This window comes from Schistocerca cancellata, chromosome 2, assembly GCF_023864275.1.
Source record: "Schistocerca cancellata isolate TAMUIC-IGC-003103 chromosome 2, iqSchCanc2.1, whole genome shotgun sequence".
Taxonomy (NCBI): domain Eukaryota; kingdom Metazoa; phylum Arthropoda; class Insecta; order Orthoptera; family Acrididae; genus Schistocerca; species Schistocerca cancellata.
In genome coordinates this window covers 364,033,152-364,057,064 of record NC_064627.1, presented here as the reverse complement: position 1 = coordinate 364,057,064, position 23,913 = coordinate 364,033,152, and the positions used below count along the sequence as shown (strand labels likewise).

Genomic DNA, 23,913 nt, shown 5'->3' with positions numbered 1-23,913 from the left:
CTGTACTGTCATCCTAAATCAACAGACCATAATCCAATAGTTCCTTCTGCTCCTTTACACTGATTTAAAACTTGTACGTTGTTCCTCTCCGTAGATGCGGGCGCAGCACGACAGATTACTAACCGAAAGGGCCCGGGTTCGATTCCTAGCTAGGTCGGAGGATTCTTCTCACTTCGGAGGTTGTCCATATCTTTTTACCGTCATAACTGACTCGAAAATCGCCTACATGGCATCACATGACAAGTCTAAGCCTATGTAAGTAACGAATGTTCTTAATTGTCTAAACACTTTGTTGACATGGGGTTGTGCATAAAAAATAATGATAAACAAGTTCCTTGTAATAATTCACTATTTATAGTGAATGTACTGCAGTGGTTCGTTTGCTGTATTTAATTGTATGGTACATCGTTATTTCTCGTGTAGTTCCTATGACAGTTCATCTTACCCCAGAAGGTGACGCTGCCTTCCTCCATGTGCTTCCAACTGAACCTGTGCTCCGTCTCTAATGACATCGACGTCATGTCATTCTTCAAAATCTGCTTCAACGATTATTATTCTCGAACACTTTAATCGATGAAAATATAGTAACTGATGCTGGAGTTTATTTAACAAGACCTTTGTCTTCCTCAACATAAAATCTATGTCTAAAGGGAACGACAGAGATTTTGTAGAAAGGTAAGATCCATCCAGCGGAATACGAAGGTGCAAAACTAGAACTACAAGTTCATTCTCCTTATAAATAATTACACTTTCATTTTCAGGATTAGGAGGAAGGTCTTCATGGGGCACTAGGGAAAAAGTTTAGCCATTAACTTCCGGTCGGCGCTGGCGCCATTAACATCAGAGCACATGCACAGTTTTATATTAATTTATTATCTCTTAGTGTTCCCGCGTCAGGTTATTGCGCTGTGCTGTTGTGGTTGTGTTTTAAATGGGTAAGTAGAGGAGGGAGGCGAGAGGGGGCAAAGGATGGAAAAGGGAGGGGGGAGGGGACAGGAGTGAAAGTGGAGTGATGGAGATTGGGAGAGGGAAGAGAAAACATGGAAGGGGCAGGGATAGATGTCATGAGCATGACGGATTTACATTCCGTAAAACGTCACAGTAACTTGCGTAAAAAAAGAGAGTAAAATTACGTAAAAATGTATTATTAAAATGAAAAGTATATCCTTTCCATTTTTTGTAAAATAATTGGTAGTGCATGTTTCGTTTTACACTGTTTCTAGATCTGAAGATTGTCCAGGGACCACGAAACTCGTCATACTGCAAAAATGGTGCAACTGGGACCGATAAATAAACGAAACACAAAAAATTAAAGAAAAAGCAAATTTATAAATTCCATAAATTGCATGAAATTTAATCACGGATCGTTCCCCAGTCGTCCACATGTAATACACGGACTAAACATTTCTTATTGCAAATGTGGCAATAGGAGGCATAAATAATATTTCCCTCACTTGTATTTATACAAACAAGCATGAAATCCTGCTCATTACGTTTCTCATACGACGCCCAGCGCCGAAGGAATGCGCGGTTTGTTTCCCATTACAAACAAATGGTTTTTAAAATGAAATTCTATACGCCCATTCGAAGGCGCGGTCCCAAATTAGTCGAATGTGCTTCTCTTTTTATCGACATGTGTTAACAGCAACAGTAAAACACGAAGAATAATCAGTTCTCCAGCAGCGACCGAGCAGCATGGCGGTAACAGTCAGTCGAATGAGCATATAAAATTCAACTTTAGAAATCATTTTGTTTGTAACAGGAAACAAATCGATGCTTTCCGTCGAATTGCGAATGTCTGACGAAACATCTAAGACATATATATATATATATATATATATATATATATATATATATATATATATATATATATATATATATATATATATATATATATATATTCTCTTGTGACGAACATGTCGGCTATAGTTTTAAATTTACTATGTACTTTAAGGATGTGAACTAGGGTTCGAAGATATGTTCGACTTTTGCTGCAATACTAGCTTTTCGATAAACGATATTCGTCTCCCCACTAGCGTAATGTTATTTTATATAAAGTAAATATTTCAAAGTGCGCTCTTAGCTCAAACGTCAATAATTTCATTACATTTAATTTTAGTGTGTCCATAGATTTTTGTTTCCAGTGATGGCTGGGAAGAAGCTATGACAGAAATAAAAGAAATCTTCGGAAGTGGGATTAAAATTCAGGGTGAAAGGATATCAACGATAAGATTCGCCGATGACATTGCTATTACAGCATTTGCCGAATGGAATGACCACTCTAAGGAAAAAAATTCTAGGAATTTGTGGTAAGGTCTTACGGCACCAAACTGCTGAGGTAATCGGTCCTTAAGCTCACACACTACTTAATCTACCTTAAACTAACTTACGCTAAGTACTCTAAGGCGACACATCCAACCATGCCCGAGGGAGGACTCGAACCTCGGGCAGGAGCCGCGCGTACCGTGACAAGGCACCTGAGACCGCGCGCTAGCCCCGGCGGACGCTCTAATGATTACATGGACTGATAACAAAGCGGTAACAAATAAAAGTAGTGAGCAGTTCCCGAAGCTGAAAACAGAGAAAAACTTAACATCAAAAGGCGATTAAAAAGTAGATGAAATTAGAGAATTCTGGAACTTTAGAAGAAAAATGACTTACGACGAATGAAGTAAGCAGGAGAGAAAAAGCCGACTAGCACAGGCGTGAGGGCATTCCTGGCCAAAAGAAGTCGACTAGTATCAAATGTACGTGTATGTCAGTGAATCATGGACATTAGGAAGACCAAGACCGAAGAGAATCAAAGCGCTGGAGATTTGGTGCTATAGACAAATGCCGAGAATTTGGTGGACTGAAAATATAAGAAACAAGGACGTTCCCCGCAGAACCGACGAAGAAAATAACATATGGAAAACATTGACAAGAAGAAGGGACAGGGCATGAATCAAGGCATCAGGAAATAACCTCCATGACGCTAGAGAGAGCTGTAGAGGTTAAAAACTGTAGGAGAAGACAGACTGGAATACATCCAACGAATAACTAAGGAGCCGGCCGAGGTGGCCGAGCGTTTCTAGGCGCTACAGTCTGGAACCGCGCAACCACTACGGTCACAGGCTCGGGCATGGATGTGTGTGATGTCCTCAGGTTAGTTAGGTTTAAGTAGTTCTAAGTTCTAGGAGACTGATGACCTCAGAAGTTAAGCGTCATAGTACTCAGAGCCCTTTGAATAATTGAGGACGTTTGACTGTTTGACGTGAACGAGAAAAAGACAATTCAGTCTTTTATTGAAGGATAGTGGATGCAATGAAAGGCCAGCCAAGAGGGGCAACTTAAATGTGCCGCACTTATTTTGCGAACCAACTGCAGCGCCTCTGTCAACAGGTCAGCAATTCCGCGTCGCAGCGTGCAGTTTGTGAGCGTTTCCAGCAGATGTTCCCACGGTGGGGGCTGCGACTTTGACAAAGCGGTCGCTTTGTGGCACGAGCCGCGTCGGCGCAGATCAATATTGTGGCCACGACGCCGCCAAACAAACGCGCCGCCACGCCGACAGGTGGGACCAGGCCGCCGCCCTCTGCGACACGCGCTCTGCTCGCCCTGTGCCGACCGAAGCGCGCACTTGCTGCGAACAATACTGACAAGTGTCGCGACGCTTCAAAGCGGCTAAATTACATTGCGTTCCCGGTATCGTCATCGGGGGTACTGTTGTTGTTGTTGTGGTCTTCTGTCCTGAGTCTGGTTTGATGCAGCTCTCCATCCTACTCTATCCTGTGCAAGCTTCTTCATCTCCCAGTACCTACTGCAGCCTACATCCTTCTGAATCTGCTTAGTGTATTCATCTCTTGGTCTCCCTCTACGATTTTTAGCCTTCACGCTGTCCTCCAATACTAAATTGGTGATCCTTCGATGTCTCAGAACATGTCCTACCAACCGATCCCTTCTTCTAGTCAAGTTGTGCCACAAGCTCCTCTTCTCCCCAATTCTATTCAATACCTCCTCATTAGTTATGTGATCTACCCATCTAATCTTCAGCATTCTTCTGTAGCACCACATTTCGAAAGCTTCTATTCTCTTCTTATCTAAACTATTTATCGTCCACGTTTCACTTCCATACATGGCTACACTCCATACAAATACTTTCAGAATCGACTTCCAGACACTTAAATCTATACTCGATGTAACAACTTTCTCTTCTTCAGAAACGCTTTCCCTACCATTACCAGTCAACATTTTATATCCTCTCTAATTCGACCATCATCAGTTATTTTGCTCCCCAAATAGCAAAACTCATCTACTACTTTAAGTGTCTCATTTCCTAATCTAATTCCCTCTGCATCACCCGACTTAATTCGACTACATTCCATTATCCTCGTTTTGCTTTTGTTGATGTACATCCTATATCCTTCTTTCAAGACACTGTCCATTCCGTTCAACTGCTCTTCCAAGTCCTTTGCTGTCTCTGACAGAATTACAATGTCATTGGCGAACCTCAAAGTTTTTATTTCTTCTACATGGATTTTAATACCTACTCCGAATTTTTCTTTTGTTTCCTTTACTGCTTGCTCAATATACAGACTGAATAACATCGGGGAGAGGCTACAACCCTGTCTTAGTCCCTTCCCGACCACTGCTCCCCTTTCATGTCCCTCGACTCTTATAACTGCCATCTGGTTTCTGTACAAATTGTAAATAGGCTTTTGCTCCCTGTATTTTACCCCTGCCACCTTCAGAATTTGAAAGAGAGTATTCCAATCAACATTGTCAAAAGCTTTCTCTAATTCTACAAATGCTAGAAACGTAGGTTTGCCTTTCATTGTCTTTCTTCTAAGATAAGTCATAAAGTCAGTACTGCCTCACGTGTTCCAACATTTCTACGGAATCCAAACTGATCTTCCCCGAGGTCGGCTTCTACCAGTTTTTCCATTCGTCTGTAAAAAATTCGTGTTAGTATTTTGCAGCTGTGACTTATTAAACTGATAGTTCGGTAACTTTCACATCTGTCAACACCTTCGTTCTTTGGGATTGGAATTATAATATTCTTCTTGAAGTCTGAGGGTATTTCGCCTGTCTCATACATCTTGCTCACCAGACGGAGTTTTGTCGGGACTGGCTCTCCCAAGGCTGTCAGTAGTTCTATTGGACTGTTGTCTACTCCGGGGGCCTTGTTTCGACTCAGATCTGTCAGTGCTCTGTCAAACTCTTCACACAGTATCATATATCCCATTTCATCTTCATCGAGGGTACTAGGTCTGCATATTATAAGCAGTTTTCTGAAATTCCTTCACCAAAAAAGTCGAAGTAAATATTCTAGAATTCGACTCGAGAACAACTGCCAACATGAGTGACTTGGGAGTCGATGTTCTCTGTCTAGCGAAGCAGCTTAAAACACTTAACAAAGGCAAGTCTTCCGGTCCAGATAGCATACAAATTAGCTTCCTTTCACTGTATGCTGACACAATTACCCCCTACTTAACAGTCATGTGCAAACGCTCGCTCGACATTAGATCCGTACCTAAAGAATGAAAAACTGCCAGAACACACAGATACTGAAGACAGGAAATAGGAGTAATCCACTCAATTACAGACCCATACCACTGACGTCGATTTGCAGTAGGATTTGGGAACGCATACTGTGGTCGAGCATTATGCATTATCTCGAAGGTAACGATCTATTGACACACGGCGAGGACGGATTCAGCTCTGTATTCGCACAAAGTAATGAGTGCTGTCGACAGGGGAACTCAAAAAAATATTCAAATGTATGTGAAATCTTAAGGGACTTAACTGCTAAGGTCATCAGTCCCTAAGCTTACACACTACTTAACTTAAATTATTCTAAGGAAAAACACACACACCCATCCCCGAGGGAGGACTCGAACCTCCGCCGGGACCAGCCGCACAGTCCATGACTGTAGCGCCTGAGACCGCTCGGCTAATCCCGCGCGGCAGGGGGGATCTCAAATGGATTCCATAATTCTAGATTTCCAGAAGTCTTTTGACACCATTTTTCACAAGAAACTACCAACCAATGACGTGCCTATGGAGTATCGCTTCAGTTGTGCGAATGGATCCGGCGAATTACCCTCAGAAAGGTCACAGTACGTAGTAATCGACGGAAAATCGTCGAGTAAATCAGAAGTGAAATCCAGCTTTCTCCAAGGAAGTGTTTTAGGTCCTCTGCTGTTCCTAATCTACGTAAATAATTTAGGAGATTGTCTGCAGATGATGCTGTCATTTACTGTCCAGTAAAGTTGTCAGAAGATCAAAACCATTTGCAAAATGGCTTAACCATGATACCTAAATGGCGCGAAAATAAGCAACTGTCTCTCAATTGGAAAAAGTGTGAGGTCATCCACGTGAGCAGACTACAGTAAGAAATACACTAAATTTCGGGTACACGTTAAATCACACAAATTTAAAGGCCGTCAAATAAACTAAATACCTAGGAATTGTAATAACGAATACCTTTAGTTTGAACGATCACACAGATAATGTTGTGGGAAAGGCTGCGTTTTATTGGAAGATGCAACAGGTCTACTAAAGAGACCATCTAGACTGCACTTGTTCGTCCTCTGCTAGAGTACTGCTGAGCTGTAAGGGCTCCTTACCAGATAGGGCTGACGAAGGACATCGAAAAGGTTCGAAGAAGGGCAGTTCGTTTTGTATTATCGCAAAATAGGGGAGAGAGTGTCACAGATATGATGAGTAAGTTGGGACGGTGATTATTAAAACAAAGGCGTTTTTCGTTGCGCGAGATATTTTCACGAAATTTCAATCACCAACTTTCTCCTCTGAATGTGAGAGTATTTTACTATCGCCAACTTACGTAGGGAGAAATGATACTCATAATAAAAGAAGAGCCGGCCGGAGTGGGAGAACGGTTCTAGGCGCTTCAGTCTGGAACCGCACGACCGCTACGGTCGCAGGTTCGAATCCTGCCTCGGGCAAGGAAGTGTGTGATGTCCTTAGGTTAGTTAGGTTTAAGCAGTTCTAAGTTCTAGGGGACTGATGACCTCAGATATAAAGTCCCATAGTGCTAAGAGCCATTTGAACCACTTTAATAAAATAAGAGAAACCAGATCTCTCACAGAAAGATTTTTCCCACATGCTGTTAGAGAGTGGAACGATAATTAAATAGTCTGAAGGTGGTTCAAAGAACACACTGCCAGGCACGGAAGTGTGATTTCTAGAGTAGTCGTGTAGTTGTAGAACGACAAGGGGATACGCGCGCTTTAACTACGCGGTGCTGTAGAAATTTATCGCTGTGGACGAATCCATGTCAACAGAAGCCACCACAAAATTTCTCACGGTCTTATTAGAGCACGCAGCTGTTTCGAAATATACTTTTTATGCATAATGCTCTACATTGCATTGGATGAATTTACTGCAGTTTACCGATTTCAGTTCTATGAATCATCATCAGATACAGTATTTTGTTGCAAAATCAACGCTTCGAACCGTCAGCTAGCGCTCAGCCTGGTCACTTGGATGTCAGCAGAGTTGTCAGGTGTGGAAGTTGGGCACTAGTTGACTGCTCGACGTTTTATTGTTTGTAACAAGACACTGCTTCTGATAATGACTCATTAGATTCGAAACTAGTAAACTGTTTCCGAAATGATTTTTCAATCTGCAACGCCGAATGCACTGATTTGAAACTTTCTGGTAGATTAAAATTCCTTGATGGATCGGACTCGAAACTATGAACCTTGCCTTTGGCGGGCAACATATAAGTTGCCAGCCAGAGGTACTTGGGAACCACTGAGGGAGGCGCCGAGCTGTACTACAGATACATCCATGTTAATATCAATGCAAACACTGAAATCAAAGGAATGTAAACAGTTCACTGAGCTCGTTACTTCAATAAGAGGAAACATCACTGACCCAGTCAGTCCTGGAAGCATTCTCGTGATATCCAGGACATCCGGTTTCGAACGGCGCTCTGCCATGGATTTTCCATTGTCACGGTACATAATTTATATCGCTGCAACTGTGGCATATCGCTGGCTAATATGACCTTGAGAAGTTTACCAAGATTGTGATAATGACGTTTCAAGTCTTCACAAAGGGAAATTAAGTATAAGTAAATTACAACTAGGTCAGTATTTGCTTGTGACCTCTTGGCGAACTCGATCCGGAGAGGTGCTGCACGCAATCGTGTGTGGACGACGCACTTCAGTCTCTCCGGGACCTGGTTGTTAGCTGCAGGGCACTGAAGGGACATTGAAATGGTATGGCCTTTCGGCAAGGAAACGCCTGGCACCGCTCAGGTATGCGAATGTGTGCAACCTCTACACGCCGAACTTACACAGCACATCAAACGAACTCTTGCGACGCGTTCTTGATTTGCAGCCATCCAGTTCCGCGAACATCAAAGGCTCGCGCGAATCCTCATCGGTCTGACGTGAAAGGGAGACGACGTTTACGACTGAAAAGTGCGTGGCAAACTTGCGACAGCCTTTGCAGCAGAGCGATCTCATTTCGTCGCTTCATTCCGCCGCTTCTGTTGGCATTCTTACGCAAGACTGTCAAAGGAGAGGGCGGAAACAAAATACTTGCTTATTTGTCACTTGTTCCGATGCGCAAAGAAAGAGGAATTCTAAGAGAATGAAATCCGTTAAAAATTAGTGTCATAAATAGTAAAGATAATCTGCAACGAATCCAGGCACAATATTGATCAAGCTATACCTGTTAATGTTACATATTATAGTTAATAATAAACGTTTCAGTTAATCCTTCGTTTAAGGTAGGCAAAGTCGCTATTGCAACCACGACACCAAAAGGCAGGAAATTAAAACTTCACGATTTTCTTTTTTGGCCTCCCCTTGTCACAATGACCGAAAGCGGAGGATGAGTAGAAAAACAACATATTTTCGCCAAACACCGGTTAATCAACAGCGTGATAACGAACAATTTGAAGCATGGCGACTGAAGTCATAATACACCTAAGATGAGGCAGGCGAGACAGACTACATCCAGAACGTGTAAATATGTGAAGGAGAGATTTTTGTCAAGACATAACAGACAACGTGGAGACTTTTCTGATGTATGCAAGTAATTTTTAATGCTTATAGCTGGCAAATCAAGAAATTCACTTTTTAAAAATTGAAGCTACTAGGGGCGTTCAATAAGTGATGCAACACTTTTTTTCTCGGTCAGTTCCGGTTGAAAAATGCGGAATTTGTTGTGCGACATCGCAGAATGTTCCCTTTTCAGCCCCTACAGTTTCGTGAAGTTCCGACAGGCGACAGCACCATACGGAACCTTCAAAATGCCTTTTGTAACATAGGTGCGTTCCAAACAGAGTTTTGTCATTGGATTTCTTTTCCCGGAAAACCAGAGCACCGTAGACAGCCATAGGCGCTTGCAGAATGTCTACTGAGACCAGGCAGTGAACAAAAGCACAGACAGTCGTTGTCTGAGTCTGTGAGTCTGTCACCATCACAACAAGGTCACGCAAACCTGTCCTACCTCCCGCGTGCCGGCCGGTCTCACGCAGCTGCATCGTTCGAAAGTACGTGTACTCTCATTCGAGGCGATCGACGGATCACAATTAACATTAAAATTAACATTAAGATGACAATTATCATTAAGGACCATATGTGCGGAATTACTTACGCGTTACGAGCTGATCGTAACAATTGAAACGCGTACGTTTCAACCAGCGATGGCGAGGCATGACAGAATCTCTGACCAGAGAGTTATTTATCTATCGTTGCTAGTCTGCGCTTGACCGCGCGAGTGTGCAGTTCCGCGTTGGACGCAGTAGTTGTACGTAGCGAGTCGCGAGAGCATGTAGTTCAGTTGGAGAGCAGTAGAGCGTCTGAGAGGATCAGTAGTTGTGTGTGAGGAGTCGGCGGGCGTCGACATGGGTCTCTGGTCACGGTTCTGGACGAGGTATATTGTTATCGAAGGTAATGAAGCAGCATTGCGCTCAGCTAATAACATATGTTAATTGTAATTAATTTGTTGAAGAATTGCCCCAATAATAATTTTTTATAAAGTAAATCTTCTAAAGAAAAGCAATCATTTCCATTTAAAGAATTTTTCCTATGCATTTCCTCCAAGAATCAGAATTAAATATACGCCAGCATTGCACGGAGCTGTGCCGAAAAACAAGAGCAGATATTGAGGGAGTTTACTGATGTAAGAATTTTGGTTTTTTTGTTCAGATTTAATAATTGCACAGGGCCGAGGGTCAGCGCAGCTGCCCTTATAAAATTTATCAGGTTCATTTTAGCGTTAATTTTGTGGGAAGTCAACATTTGACACACGTTTTCATTAGTATTGTCTTTAGTAATTATCACGAGGAGGTTACACAATTTTTACTCGAAAATCGTCACTTGACTGAACTGTTCCTCCTCATCCACCCTACAGTCCATATCTCACACCTTCCGATTCCAATCTGTTCGGCCAACGGCCGGAGTGGCCGAGCGGTTCTAGGCGCTACAGTCTGGAACCGCGCGACCGCTACGGTCGCAGGTTCGAATCCTGCCTTGGGCATCGATGTATGTGATGTCCTTAGGTTAGTTAGGGGACGGATGACCGCAGAAGTTAAGTCCCATAGTGCACAGAGCCATTTGAACCATTTATTTGTTTGGCCAAATGAAGGATGGGTGCACTCTGCGGGAAGCGGCACGTGGGTGATGGGGAGCTTATTGATGCAGCAAGACGTTGGCTCCGAAGTGGACCAGGAGAATAGCACCATGTGGGCATACAGGCCGTCCCAGTCAGGTGGCGTAAGGCCCTCGCACTGAACAGAGATTATTTTGAAAAACAGGGTTTTGGAGCATAGTTAACCTGATTTCAGAAAGAAATTGTTGCATTTCTTATTGAACGTCCCTTGTATGTGCAACCGCAGTATCCTTCTTAGATTGTTTGTAGATGATATTGTCTTTTACAAAAGAATTAGGCAACATATCTCCATGATGCAAAGCTGAAAATTGAACCTGAACAATAAAAGCTGAGATGTCTTCCACATGAGATCTAAAAAAATTCCATTAATTTCTTTTGAACGACGAATAACAAAAATTTGAATTTTGGTTGGTTGATTTGGGGAAGGGGACCAAACAGCGAGATCATAGGTCCCATCGGATTAGGGAAGGCATTTGCCTGAAGCGATTTAGGAAAATCACGGTAAATCTAAGTCAGGATGGCCTGACGCAGTTTTGAACATTCTCATCGAATGCGATTCCTGTGTACTAACTAATGCTCCATCTTGCTCGATAAAAATTTGAATGTTGTCGGTTCACTTAAATATCTAGTGATTACAAACAACTTAAACTGGAACGCTCACACAAAAATCGTTGCAGGGAACGTTAACTGAAGACTGCGTTTTACCGGCAGAACACATGGAAAGTGCAACGAATCTAGTCAAGGCACTGTCGACACTACACTTGTCCGTCTTCTCTCCTGTAGTACTGCTACGCGAAATGTGATCCTTACTAGACAGTACTGACAGGGGACACAAAATACAAATAAGTACAGCGCGTTTTGCTTTATCACCAAATAAGCGAGTCGGAGTGGAAATTGCTAGAGCAAAAACTGTTTTCATTGCGGCGAGATCTTTTCGCGAAATTACAAACACCAACCTTCTTCTCCGAATGCCAGTACTATTTTTTTACTCGCACTTGCATAAGGAGAAATGACCGTCATGATGTAACAATAGAAATCAGAGCTCACATGTGCTCCTCTGGAGTAGTTCTATGAACCCTACAGCAAGCACAAATCATACCGATTTGGACGTAGATACTTCGGTGCCTTCGAAGAGAACTTCAACGACATGTCACATTTGGAACGCCATAAAATAGTAAGAACAGCACCGCAAAGGCCCGTTCCGCCGCCAATAGACGATGCCTGACAAACTTCTGCACCGCTGTCGAGATGGAAAGGGCATGGGACACTGTAATGGTATACGACGTACTGTCCGTCTCTAGCCGAAACGTCTGATGGTAAGTATAAACATAGATGTAGGTGCAGAAGCTTCAGCCACTGGACTCTTTCGGAACGATGGGCAGTAGAGCCCTGGACAAGCCATCCTCATTTGGGTTTCCCATCTTCCCCTAAATCACTTCAGAAAGTTAACAGGATGATTTCTTTAGCAACATCACAGAGACTTCCGTCCCCTCTGCTTGCCCTTCCGAGCTGTCAAGCATTTTATATGGTGGGAAAAATAAATCTGGCCCAGAAAATATTTGTAAGACTCACACAGAACTGGCCCTTGTTAATTAACGGGAAAACTAATGGGAGAACGGTCCATCACAGAAAATGCAGGAAAACGTGATTTCGGCGTTTTGGCAAAACCTTCAGCAAAGTCTGCAATGTAAAGCTTCGTGGTAAAGTGGCATAAAACAGGCTCTGTGGCGAATAAAAACGGCAAATATCGGAAGAAGGTTTGGACACACGGAACCGTTGCTCGAGTGAAGAAAAGTCTGGAATAAAGTCCTACGAAATTTCAACGCCGTTTGTCTATGTAAATGGGAATTAAGGGATCATCGTGTCGACACATTACCACAAAGGTGCTGTATCTGCATCCTTCCTAATTTACTGCTGTGCTTGAGTTAAGGCGACTAGAAAATATTTCGCTTGTTGATTGGTTCAAATGGCGCTGAGCACTATGCGACTTAACTTCTGAGGTCATCAGTCGCCTAGATCTTAGAACTAATTAAACCAAACTAACCTAAGGACATCACACACATCCATGCCCGAGGCAGGATTCGAACCTGCGACCGGAGCGGTCGCTCGGCTCCAGACTGTAGCGCCCAGAACCGCACGGCCACTCCGGCCGGCCGCTTGTTGAGTTCTGGTTGGTTGGTTGTTTCGGGGAAGGAGACCAGACAGCGAGGTCATCGGTCTCATCGGATTAGGGAAGGACGGGGAAGGAAGTCGGCCGTGCTCTTTGAAAGGAACCATCCCGGCATTTGCCTGGAGCGATTTAGGGAAATCACGGAAAACCTAAATCAGGATGGCCGGACGTGGGATTGAACCGTCGTCCTCCCGAATGCGAGTCCAGTGTCTAACCACTGCGCCACCTCGCTCGGTGTTGAGTTCTGCCGGTAGTTTCTGGAGTGAAGTGGAGTTAGGTCTTTCCATTTCTTCTTGGTTCAGCCTGTCGGGATTGTGAACTTACAGCACATGACTGACTACGCATCAGAAAATCACCAAAAATAATTTGAAGAGTAGTTGTATAATCTCAAGATTGGTGTTTGGTGTACAATTTCTGGCGTCAGGATCGCAATACGATTCTTTCATCAAATTGTTGATGCTAACCAGTACGTCCAGAAACCATTTAATCCATATGTGGATCAAATTACTTAAGATAGACGACTATGGATATTTTCAGCAAGACAGAGCAATAGCATACGCCGCATTGACAACCATATTACGAGCGCGTGAGGTGTTCGCTGAGGGAATGATAATCATCATAGGCAGTGCCGTCTTCTGGCCACCTCGATCGCCTCTCTGTGGTCTTTACCTAAGGGCTAACTGACGGGCCAGTTGTAATCAAATAATCCTTCCACTCTGGAAGAGCGACATCAGAACACTGAAAACGCTCTCGCTGTTATACCTCACGGACAGCTGCTAGGCTTGTCTCACAGTTTGAAAAATGGAGTACATCGCTGCATTGACATCAACGGTGGTCATTTGCAACATGCTGCATGGTTTTCATTAACAAGGATTAGACCCACGTCAGTCATAGTGTAAACTTGCAACTCGACCCGGTTTCGTATCTACGGCCTGATGACTTGTTTGAATATAGACACAAACCCTCGTGAATCACTCTGTTTATTACCGAAAGCCGTAAGAAAACTCCTACAGTAGTTTCCGAGATTAGTCTTCACACATGGGAAGAAAAACACGGCCGGTGACTTTAATTTACAATATGTATAAAGCGTGTCCCTGGAGGAATGGTCAGTGTTCAAGGATATGACAACGAACGATCATTCGAACCAAGAATTCTAGTACACAAGACCTGTAAAATACTCATCTTAAGAGGTCTGAGTTCTTCTTCGATACTGTAAAACAAATCTCCTCTATTGCAAGTTCTTTGCTTCCCGCATTCTGAAAGGAGGTAGGATGGACGAAAACACGGAAAAAAGCTGTCTGTTAAACATAAGACCTAAATGCATAGCTTGAGAACTGTGACCAGTTGTTCAGCAGAAGAAATTCGTTCCACAGTAGCGAAGATGAACGAGTCCTCATAGCTCTTAAAATTTGCCCTATAGAGCCCAAGTTTACTGAACTTCTCTGTTGTTTTGATCCATAGTACCTCTTCCAAAAGAATATGGAAAACAGAGAACATGCGGCAGAGGAGATTGTTTCACGGTATGGAAGATGAAGATATGCTCCTAGCTCTTAAGGTATGCATTTGAGAGGCATGTCAATAAGACGTTTTTACTTCGAATGATCGTTCTTGTCATATCCCTGGAACACCTTGCAGATTCTGATCAAGCTTTTGTAGCTCTCTGGATTTGCGGTGACTGTTACTCCAAACCCCAATTGATTATAGAATATTCGGCTAGTACCCGTATCCGAGTTTTCATTTTCCTCTTGCATTTCTATTATTGCATCGCAGTTCAAATATGGAGATGCCTTTGGCTTAATAGAACAATCATGGCATGAAACATGTCGCCATATGTATTACCGATAATAGAGGGTGGAGGCCGTGGCAAAGTTTGCATCTCTGACGTTTTTCATTTTCGTGTCCCCGTTTTCCCTGCTCAAATTTTAAGACAGGAGCTGACGCAGATGTGTGCCAGTGTTCATGGTATTTTGCTGCTTTGCACCAATTAATTTGGTCAACGTCTAAACGCTTTAGGTTCTTCTCAAACTGGTCCATATAGCGCTTCAGAGAATGCACCACGAGGCCTTCTACTATACGAAATTTGTCTAGGAAACTGTTATTTTTCATCCGCTGGTCATGCCCAACCCATCTGAGTTGGTGGCAGATAACGGTGGCTTCTATATTATATGTCCTTGCTTGCTCAAGAACAGTAACGTTTGTTATAAAGTCATACCATTTGATGTACGTAATGTAGGTAAGCTTCTGCTGGTTGAAGCTTTCTAGTTTCTTAAGATAACGGCGATACAATGTCGAGGTTTCGCAACCATAGAGCAGAGTAGAAACAACAATTACTCGGTACACTTTTAGTATGGTGCATAGCGTCAGATTTTTATTCAAGGAGACAAGATGTAGGAGACGTCCTAAAGCTTTTCCGATGAGTAAGTAGTTGATGTACTTCCTAGATAAAGGAAGTAATCTACTTGTTCTAATGGTGTGCTGGAAACAGAGATATTGAAATTCGGAAAGGCAGCCGCAGGAGCTTGCTGTGTTTGTTTTTTGGATGTTGATGGTCAGACCAAGCCGTTTACATGCAGTACCGAAACAATGTACAGACACTGGCAACTCTGCGAGCGTGTGAGCTACAGAAGCATTGTCGTCAGCATACTGCAGTTCAGTAACCTGAGTGACACTTGTGAACCTTACGATGTGTACTCTGGACTCTTTAAAGAGCCCTTCTTCAAATATGCGTTTAAGTTCTACTAATGCATTGCTAATAGATGTTGTTTTATAAAGCACGGCATCTAGATACAGAGCAAACACACGCTTGTTTGAGGACATATGTCAGATGCGCCCAAACATGCCATCACGGAGAGCTGGAGTCGACTGAACAAGTGTTCAGAGTAGTCGAAACTTTTTATCGCCTCTCACATAGCTTCTCTGGGCACTGTATCGAAGGGATTCAAATGGTTCAAATGGCTCTGAGCACTATGAGACTTAACTTCTGAGGTCATCAGTCCCCTAGAACTTAGAACTACTTAAACCTAACTAACCTAAGGACATCACACACATCCATGCCCGAGGCAGGATTCGAACCTGCGACCGTAGCGGCCGCGCGGTTCCAGACTGTAGCGCCTAGAACCGCTCGGCCACTTCGGCCGGCCACAAATAGTAAAAACTTATGCTGTTGCCAGCACTTCTCCTGCGGATACTGTCATCATTACTGTAAACATGAAATTATATACACAGACCTTCCTCCGGAATCAGTCTGTCTGTTTGTGGAAACGTATGAATGTCGCTACTGTAGTGTCTGAGATAAGCCGTAAGAAACATAGAGGAAATGTATATAGAGTTTTTCCGGGCCAGTTTTATTTTGTCCATGATGTTTGACCACATTCTCCTGACCGATTAGTTGAAAACTTCACTGTAAACCTTTCTAGTTACGTGTAATGTAGATACCGCAATAACCTTTCAAGCGTCGATAACTTCAGCAGACAAATCATTGTGTACCATTTGTCGCCGCCTGACGAGTGTGCATTTGCCGATCCGAGGACGGATCCAATAAAGGAAAATTGCCCGCATCGCAGTCTACGACGGTTCGCTATCGACCGACGCGGGAAACTAATCCTCGTGCGAGAAGGCGGTGCGAGGTGTGCGCGAGGCGAGGTGCGAGCGCAGCTATCGATTGCCCGTGAATCAGTAAGGCGCGATTCGGCGCGAGGTGTGGGCTCCCACGCCGTCAGGAGCGAGCCGGCCGCGCTGCTCATTCCGGCTGACAGGGCGCGCGCCACCTGTGCCGAGTAGCGCAGTAATTGGCTGCGTGTCTGGAGAGGCGCGCTCTTCCAGGCGCCGCGCCGCGGACTGCGCCAAATGGAACAGCCTTCGCTCCGCTACTCTGACAGCTCCAGCCCCATTTGTCGGGGCGGGGATCGTGGCACTTGCTCTCCCATCACGCAATAATTTATCCCCCATTACGCTCCCCAACTGGAAGGAGCACTTCTTGTCATTTAGTTCACAAGCTCCGTAATAACATACGGTTATGTTCCCGAAAATCTGAGGGTCCATATGGAATGAATATAAACTCCGAGAATATTAACAACAAATAGTTAATACAATTATACGGGGTGTCTCTCCAGAGAGCCGCCAGGCGCATTTTCTCTGGTCTTTCGGCAGATATTTGCAAATTTTGTTTTTTGAATGTGCAAATGGCGTCAGCCCAAACAAAACACTGTCAATCAAGTCTTGGTGCGACATCCAGTGTGCGCGGAAAGTGTTAGTTCGCCGCCCGTTAGAAAGAAAATTATTTTTAAAGCTGAATTTTACGTGCCGATTCAACAGAGCAATTCCAAGCAAGTCTAGTGCGATATTCGTGTAATCGATATATACACTACTGGCCATTAAAACTGCTACACCAAGAAGAAATGTAGATGATAAACGGGTATTCATTGGACAAATATATTGTACTAGAACTGACATGTGATTACATTTTCACCCAAATTGCGTGCATAGATCCTGAGAAATCAGTACCCAGAACAACCACCTCTGGCCGTAATAACGGCCTTGATACACCTGGGCATTGAGTCAAACAGAGCTTGGATAGCGTGTACAGGTACAGCTGCCCATGCAGCTTCAACACGATACCACAGTTCATCAAGAGTAGTGACTGGAGTATTGTGACGAGCCACTCCCTCGGCCACTATTGACCAGACGTTTTCAATTGGTGAGAGATCTGGAGAATGTGCTGGCCAGGGCAGCAGTCGAACATTTTCTGTATCCAGGACCTGCAACATGCGGTCGTGCATTATCCTGCTGAAATGTAGGGTTTCGCAGGGATCGAATGAAGAGTAGAGCCACGGGTCGTAACACATGTGAAATGTAACGTCCACTGTTCAAAGTACCGTCAATGCGAACAAGAAGTGACCGAGACTGTAACCAATGGCACTCCATACCATCCAGCCGGGTGATACGCCAGTATGGCGATGACGAATACACGCTTCCAATGTGCGTTCACCGCGATGTCGCCAAACACGGATGTGTCCATCATGATGCTGTAAAGAGAACCTACATTCATCCGAAATAATGACGTCTTGCCACTCGTGCACCCACGTTCGTCGTTGAGTACACCATCGCAGACGGTCCTGTCTGTGATGCAGCATCAAGGATAACCGCAGCCATGGTCTTCGACCTGATAGTCCATGCTGCTGCAAACGTCGTCGAACTGTTCGTGCAGATGGTTGTTGTCTTGCAAACGTCCCCATCTGTTGACTCAGGGATCGAGACGTGGCTGCACGATCCGTTACAGTCATGCGGATAAGATGCCCTGCTAGTGAAACGAGGCCGTTGGGACCCAGCACGGCGTTCCGTTTTACCCACCTGAACCCACCGATTCCATATTCTGCTAACAGTCATCGATCTCGACCAACGCGAGCAGCAATGTCACTATACGATAAACCGCAATCGCGATAGGCTACAATCCGACCTTTATCAAAGTCGGAAACGTGATGGTACGCATTTATCCTCCTTACACGAGGCATCACAACAACGTTTCACCAGGCAACGCCGGTGAACTGCTGTTTGTGTATGAGAAATCGGTTGGAAACTTTCCTCATGTCAGCTCAATGTAGGTGTCGCCACCGGCGCCAACCTCGTGTGAATGCTCTGAAAAGCTAATCATTTGCATATCACAGCATCTTCTTCCTGTCGGTTAAATTTCGCGTCTGTAGCACGTCATCTTCGTGGTGTAGCAATTTTAACGGCCATTTGTCTATTAACAAAGGCAGTAAAGCACGAAGAATACCTAGTACTTTAGCATCGACAGCACTGCCCCGGCTCGCGCTGACCGCTGTCGCCATGCAGTAGCAGCGCTGCTCAGTCGCTGCTGGACTACTGGTTATTCTTCGTATTTCCCTGCCCGTGTTAATTTGGGACCGCTGTATCGAATGGGCAGGTAAAATTTCGCTTTAAAAATCATTTTGTTTGTAACGGGAGACGAACCGATGCTTTCCGTCCACACTAGACGTCATATGAAAGATGTGATGAGCAGTTTTTGTTTGGGATGTCTCCAGCTGCAGATTGGAAAACGAAATTGTAAATATCTGCCGAAACAGCAGAGAAGAAACACCTTATGACTCTTAGAGAAACACCCATGATCGACTTATCCAGTGTTACTGTCATTCTTCTTTCTTCTTCTTTCGCTACTGCCTCTATCCCGCATTATGCGCAGGGTCGGCAGGGTTAAGTACGGATGTGGCATGTTTAATGTTGAAGGGGTGGCCGGATGCCCTTCCTTCCACCACCACATACTCCTCGGGACGGAATCAGTGTACCCCAGCTGTCTGCATCTAGTGTAAATCGTGAAATAGTGTGAATGTATTTCAAATGTCTGCGAGTCGTGTAACTGAGGCGGGACGTGGGGACCAGCCCGGTATTCACCTAGTAGGATGTGGAAAACCGCCTAACAACCACATCCAGGCTGGCCGCCACACCGGCCATCGTCGTTAATCCGCCGGGCGGATTCGATCCGGGGCCGGCGCGCCTGCCCGAGTCCAGGAAGCAGCGAGTTAGCGCTCTCGGCTATCTTGGTGGGTCCAGTGTTACTATCATTATTGAAGAAAAATTGGTATAACATAGCTGATTCGAGCATTTTAAATAATTCATCAGTTTCATTTGAAAATTTGTATCGGACCAGGACTCGAACCTGGATGCTCCTCTTCTCTAAAACGGTTGTCTTAGCTACCTCGGATAAGGTTCGACCAGCATACGACTATCTGATTGCGCATGCGTACCATCGGTCGTTCCCTTGAGGGACTGCAGTTAGGCTGCAAGCAATCTGGAAAATCTGTGGGGTCACAGTATCAGTGATGAGCAGCACTTGGGAATTTCGGTCGGACGTGAAGCGCGTCCGGGTGGTCGAGCCGGTTAAGGCAAGCGTTCTAGAGAAGCAGGCCATCCAGGTTCGAGCCTTGGCCCTGCACAAATATTCAAGTGCAGCGGCTGAAATCTCTGAACGCCCAAAACAGGTAGGTGATACCGATTTCTTTTACATTATTAATGTTTCAGGGAGACAGCTCATGTCGTGTCCTAGCAACTCTGTCTTTGTGAAAACCTCACTAAGTGACGAGCCGTCAGACAACGTCATACACAAAAGCATGACTCCTCCTCAGAATATGTTTTCTCTGAATAACCCGAAGTCTACCACTTACCCTACATACAACTTAGCCTAAGTGATCGCTTAGCTCCATATCTTCACGCATTGTTTAAATGACTCTAGACTCCAGGTGCTACTCATAAATCATGCAACCAAAGGCTACTGATTTTTTTTTAAATTTTTGTGAAGGGCAAGGTAAAATATTCTTGCACTGACTTTTTGTTCACTTATGAGTAACATACTATCATGATTATCGGATAACACTTCAGCAGAGGTAACCGCGTCAATTGGGAGAGATCTGAAGTCACAAATAGTAGTGTCTGTTACGTCTTGTGCTGCGCACTTCCTTGTGACACAACCTAAAACACGCAAACTGCAATTGCCAAGAAATTTTGCTGAGCCTAGATACATCAAACACACCTCGCTACATCTGTTGTGTCGAGTCTGGTGGTCTAGTGGTGAAGTAAGACCGAATCCCGGTCCAATCACAGAAATTTTTCAGTCCGCCGTTAATCTACACTTAACCTCACAATGACGTGAAGATTCTCCACGAACCATACATAGTTCGAATTCTACATTAAACTGCAATGTCTGTTTCCCTGGTAGGATTATTGTGATAGGTTAGGGATACGCAAGGCGTTAAAGTGGTGTACAATTGAAAGACTTACATCAGACCATTGAGCGACGTGAAATTATTATTATTATCATTGCCTCTATCGTTAACTGTATGGAAAGCTTGAATCAATAGCGCGAGCTGAATTAAGTCTGGTCGGTTTTCCTGGAATCGATGATAGTTTCCCAGAAAAAGGTCATTTTGTTCGAAATGGATACGTTACGTTGCACGTCAGAGAACGTTGCAGCCAAGCAGCGTTAAGTGAGAGGCTGGCTCACCTGCCGGACTTGGTGATGATCATCTCGGTGCCCAGCTCGTTGAACTTGTCCCACAGCTCCTTGGTCTCGAGGTGGCAGACGACGTGCCGCAGCTCCTCGCTGTTGCAGCGCTCCTGCAGCAGCGGGTTGCGCGTGGGCGGCGGCGACGAGCTCTTGCTGCCGCCGCTGCCGCCCCCGCCGCCCCCGCCGCCGCCGCCCCCGCTGCCGGTGGGCGTGCACACGCCGCCGTCCGCCGTCGACGACGAGATCTCGGGCGGCGTCTCGCGGCCCTCCGCGTCGCTGCTGCCCACCGACGATGGAGTAGGCGTCGGCGTCGTCGTCGTCTCCACCAGCTTCTCTGCAACGCGAGAGACACGTCGTCAGACTCCGGGCAAGAGCGGCGCCAAACGTGTCGGAATAATTGTAAACAGGAACCCCCACTAAAGAAGTAAATGATTGCTCAATATTTCAACTTAATCTTCTCGGGTAACTAACCGCGTCACCCCTGAGGACGTCCTCGATATTACGAGAAACATTCTCCGCTCTCCGCCTACACTTCCTAATCCCACGCGAAGACACATTTAGTAGATGGAGAGGATTTTATTGGACCAACACACTGCGGAAACCTTCACATACTTAATTCTCATTTAATGAATAACTTAAATGACTATAAGCGAGCGATGTACTTAAGAACACTGTACGACACTTTCTGTCACATCAAAGTCTATTCTTCCTGAATTTGGTTACGAAAAACAGATGCCTGATCCAGGTTTCTGTGGTGGAGAAGTCATATAAAGGGTGATCGCAGTATTGGCTGGAGCCAGCGGCATTTACTGTTTAGCTTAGTTTGTGAGTTTCAAGCATCTGTGCCTGTAGAGGATGTATGGTAATTAATAGCGAAATGTGACACAGTGTGATTGCAGTGAGGTGACAAAAGTCATGGAATACCTCCTGGTATTGTGTCGTACCTCCTTTTACCCGGCGCAGATCAGCATCTTGACGTGGCACGGACTCAACAAGTAGTTGAATGCATCCGAAGACATATTTAGCCTCGCTGCCTCTGTAGCCGTTGATAACTGCGAAAGTATTGCCAGTACAGAACTTTATGCACGAACTGACCTCTTGATAACGTCCCATGAATGTTCGATGAGAATCATGTCAGGTGATCTGAAGGACGACATCATTCGCTCGACTTGCGAACAGTTGTGGCCTACTGACATGGCGCATTGTCATAAAAAAAAATACCATCGTTGTTTCGGAAAATGAAGTCCATCAATGGCTGCAGATGATCCCCAGGCAGCCGAACATAACCATTTACACTGGACGATCGGTTCAGTTAGAGCAGAGAACCCAGTCTATTGCCTGTAAACACAGCCCACACTATTATGGAGCCACCACCAGCCTGCGCAGTACTTTGTTGGCAACTTGGATCTATGGCTTCGTGAGATGTGCGCCACACTCGAACGCTACCATCAGTTCTTATTAATTGAAACTGGGACTCATTTGCCGAGCCCACGGTTTTCTGTTCGTCCAGAGCCCAACCGATTGATCACGAGCCCAGGAGAGGCGTTACAAGGGATTTCGTGCTGCTAGCAAAGGCCGTGACACGCGACATTTGCTGCCATAGTCCATTAACCCCAAATATCGCTTTGGATACGTTCGTGGTACGTCCCACATTGATTTATGCTCTTATTTCACGCACTGTTGCTGGTTTGTCAACACTGACAACTCTACACAACCAGCACTCTCTCTATTGTTGAATGCAGGACGTGGGCCACTACGTTGTTCCGTGGTGAGAGACAATTCCTGAAGTGTGGTATTCTCAGCACACTCTTGACACTGTGCTTCTCAAAATATTGAATTCTCTAACGATTTCAGAAATGGAATGACCCATGCGTCTAGCTCCAACCACCATTACGCGTTCATAGTCTGTTAATTCCCGTCGTGCAGCCATAATGACGTCGGAAACATTTCCACATAAATCAGCTGAATACAAACGATAGCTCCGCCCTTGCATTGCCCTTTTACACCTTGTGTACGCGATTCTGTGCATGTGCATATCGCTGTCCCATGACTTTTCGCACCTCAGTGAATATACGAGGGCTATTCGGGAAGTAACCTGTGATCGGTCGCGAAATGGAAATCACTGTGAAAATCAAAATCGTTTTATTTGTAACAGTTAGCTACACCTTCCAGCTACAACTCTTCCTAGTCACGGCTCCTACTAATACATCTGTCGTAGCGTTGTACCAACTTTCCAATACCCTCGGCATAGAAGGCTTTCCGCCAATTCTTTACGCTGGTCTCAGCTCGTTGTCTTTGCCAAAATGTTTTCTTCATAGCCAGCGGTTTATGTGCAGAGATGAAACTCAGGGTGAGCAAATTACGGGCTGTATTGTGGGTCATCAAACACTTCCCAAACAAAAACGCCGCAGGATCTTCATTGCCTCTGCAGGGTGCGGCCGAGAACTGTCATCAAGAAGGAAGTGCATGACAGTTGTGTTATGCAGGCTGCATGACATCAGGCGATGTCTCTCACCAGGTCCTCATAGTTGGTGGGAGACACAATTTTCTAGGCATCTTTACGTGATCATTGTGCTCTCAGAACTGAAAAAAGCGGCGTGACGCAACCGACGGGAATACCAGAGACACTGCTCAACAAATTGTGCAAAGCTTCATCGGATGATCACTGTGATTTCCATTTCACGCCCGACCACACATTACTTTCGGAATAGGCTGGTTGGTTGATTGGTTTCAAAGAGGGAGGGGGGGGGGGGAGGGACCAAACTGCGAGGTCATCAGTCCCTTCCCAATAGGCCTCGTACGAAGTAGCAGTAGCAAAAACGTTCCAGTAAAGGTGGAGTCACAAACTAACCGTTGGCGAGATAACTGCTAATGTTATTAGGTATTACTGACTGCAGTATCAAGCTTTATCATAGCTGATACAAATGTATTTGAAATTTGCGTGGACCTTTTGTTTTCTAACTTTCGACAGGCCATAAATAAAAGATAAGTGTATATAAAACAATTATTTTCTTACTTGTTATGGAGCTACTCTAGCCACTTCTTCAGTGTAGGGAAAAGCTGCGATCACCTGGCTCTAAGCCCAGGCTTTGCGGCG

At 44.8% G+C, this 23,913-nt stretch overlaps 1 protein-coding gene across 1 annotated transcript in view; it reads right to left on the bottom strand.

The window, feature by feature from the left end:
* LOC126154114 (T-box transcription factor TBX20-like) overlaps nt 1-20,958 on the bottom strand; it is a 192,680-nt gene extending 171,722 nt beyond the window's left edge. The window contains exon 1 of the mRNA XM_049916115.1: nt 20,814-20,958. Coding sequence (XP_049772072.1) covers nt 20,814-20,836 — 23 coding nt within the window. The 5' untranslated portion in view covers nt 20,837-20,958. The remainder of the gene's footprint in view (nt 1-20,813) is intronic.
* Between the last annotated feature and the right edge of the window lie 2,955 nt (nt 20,959-23,913).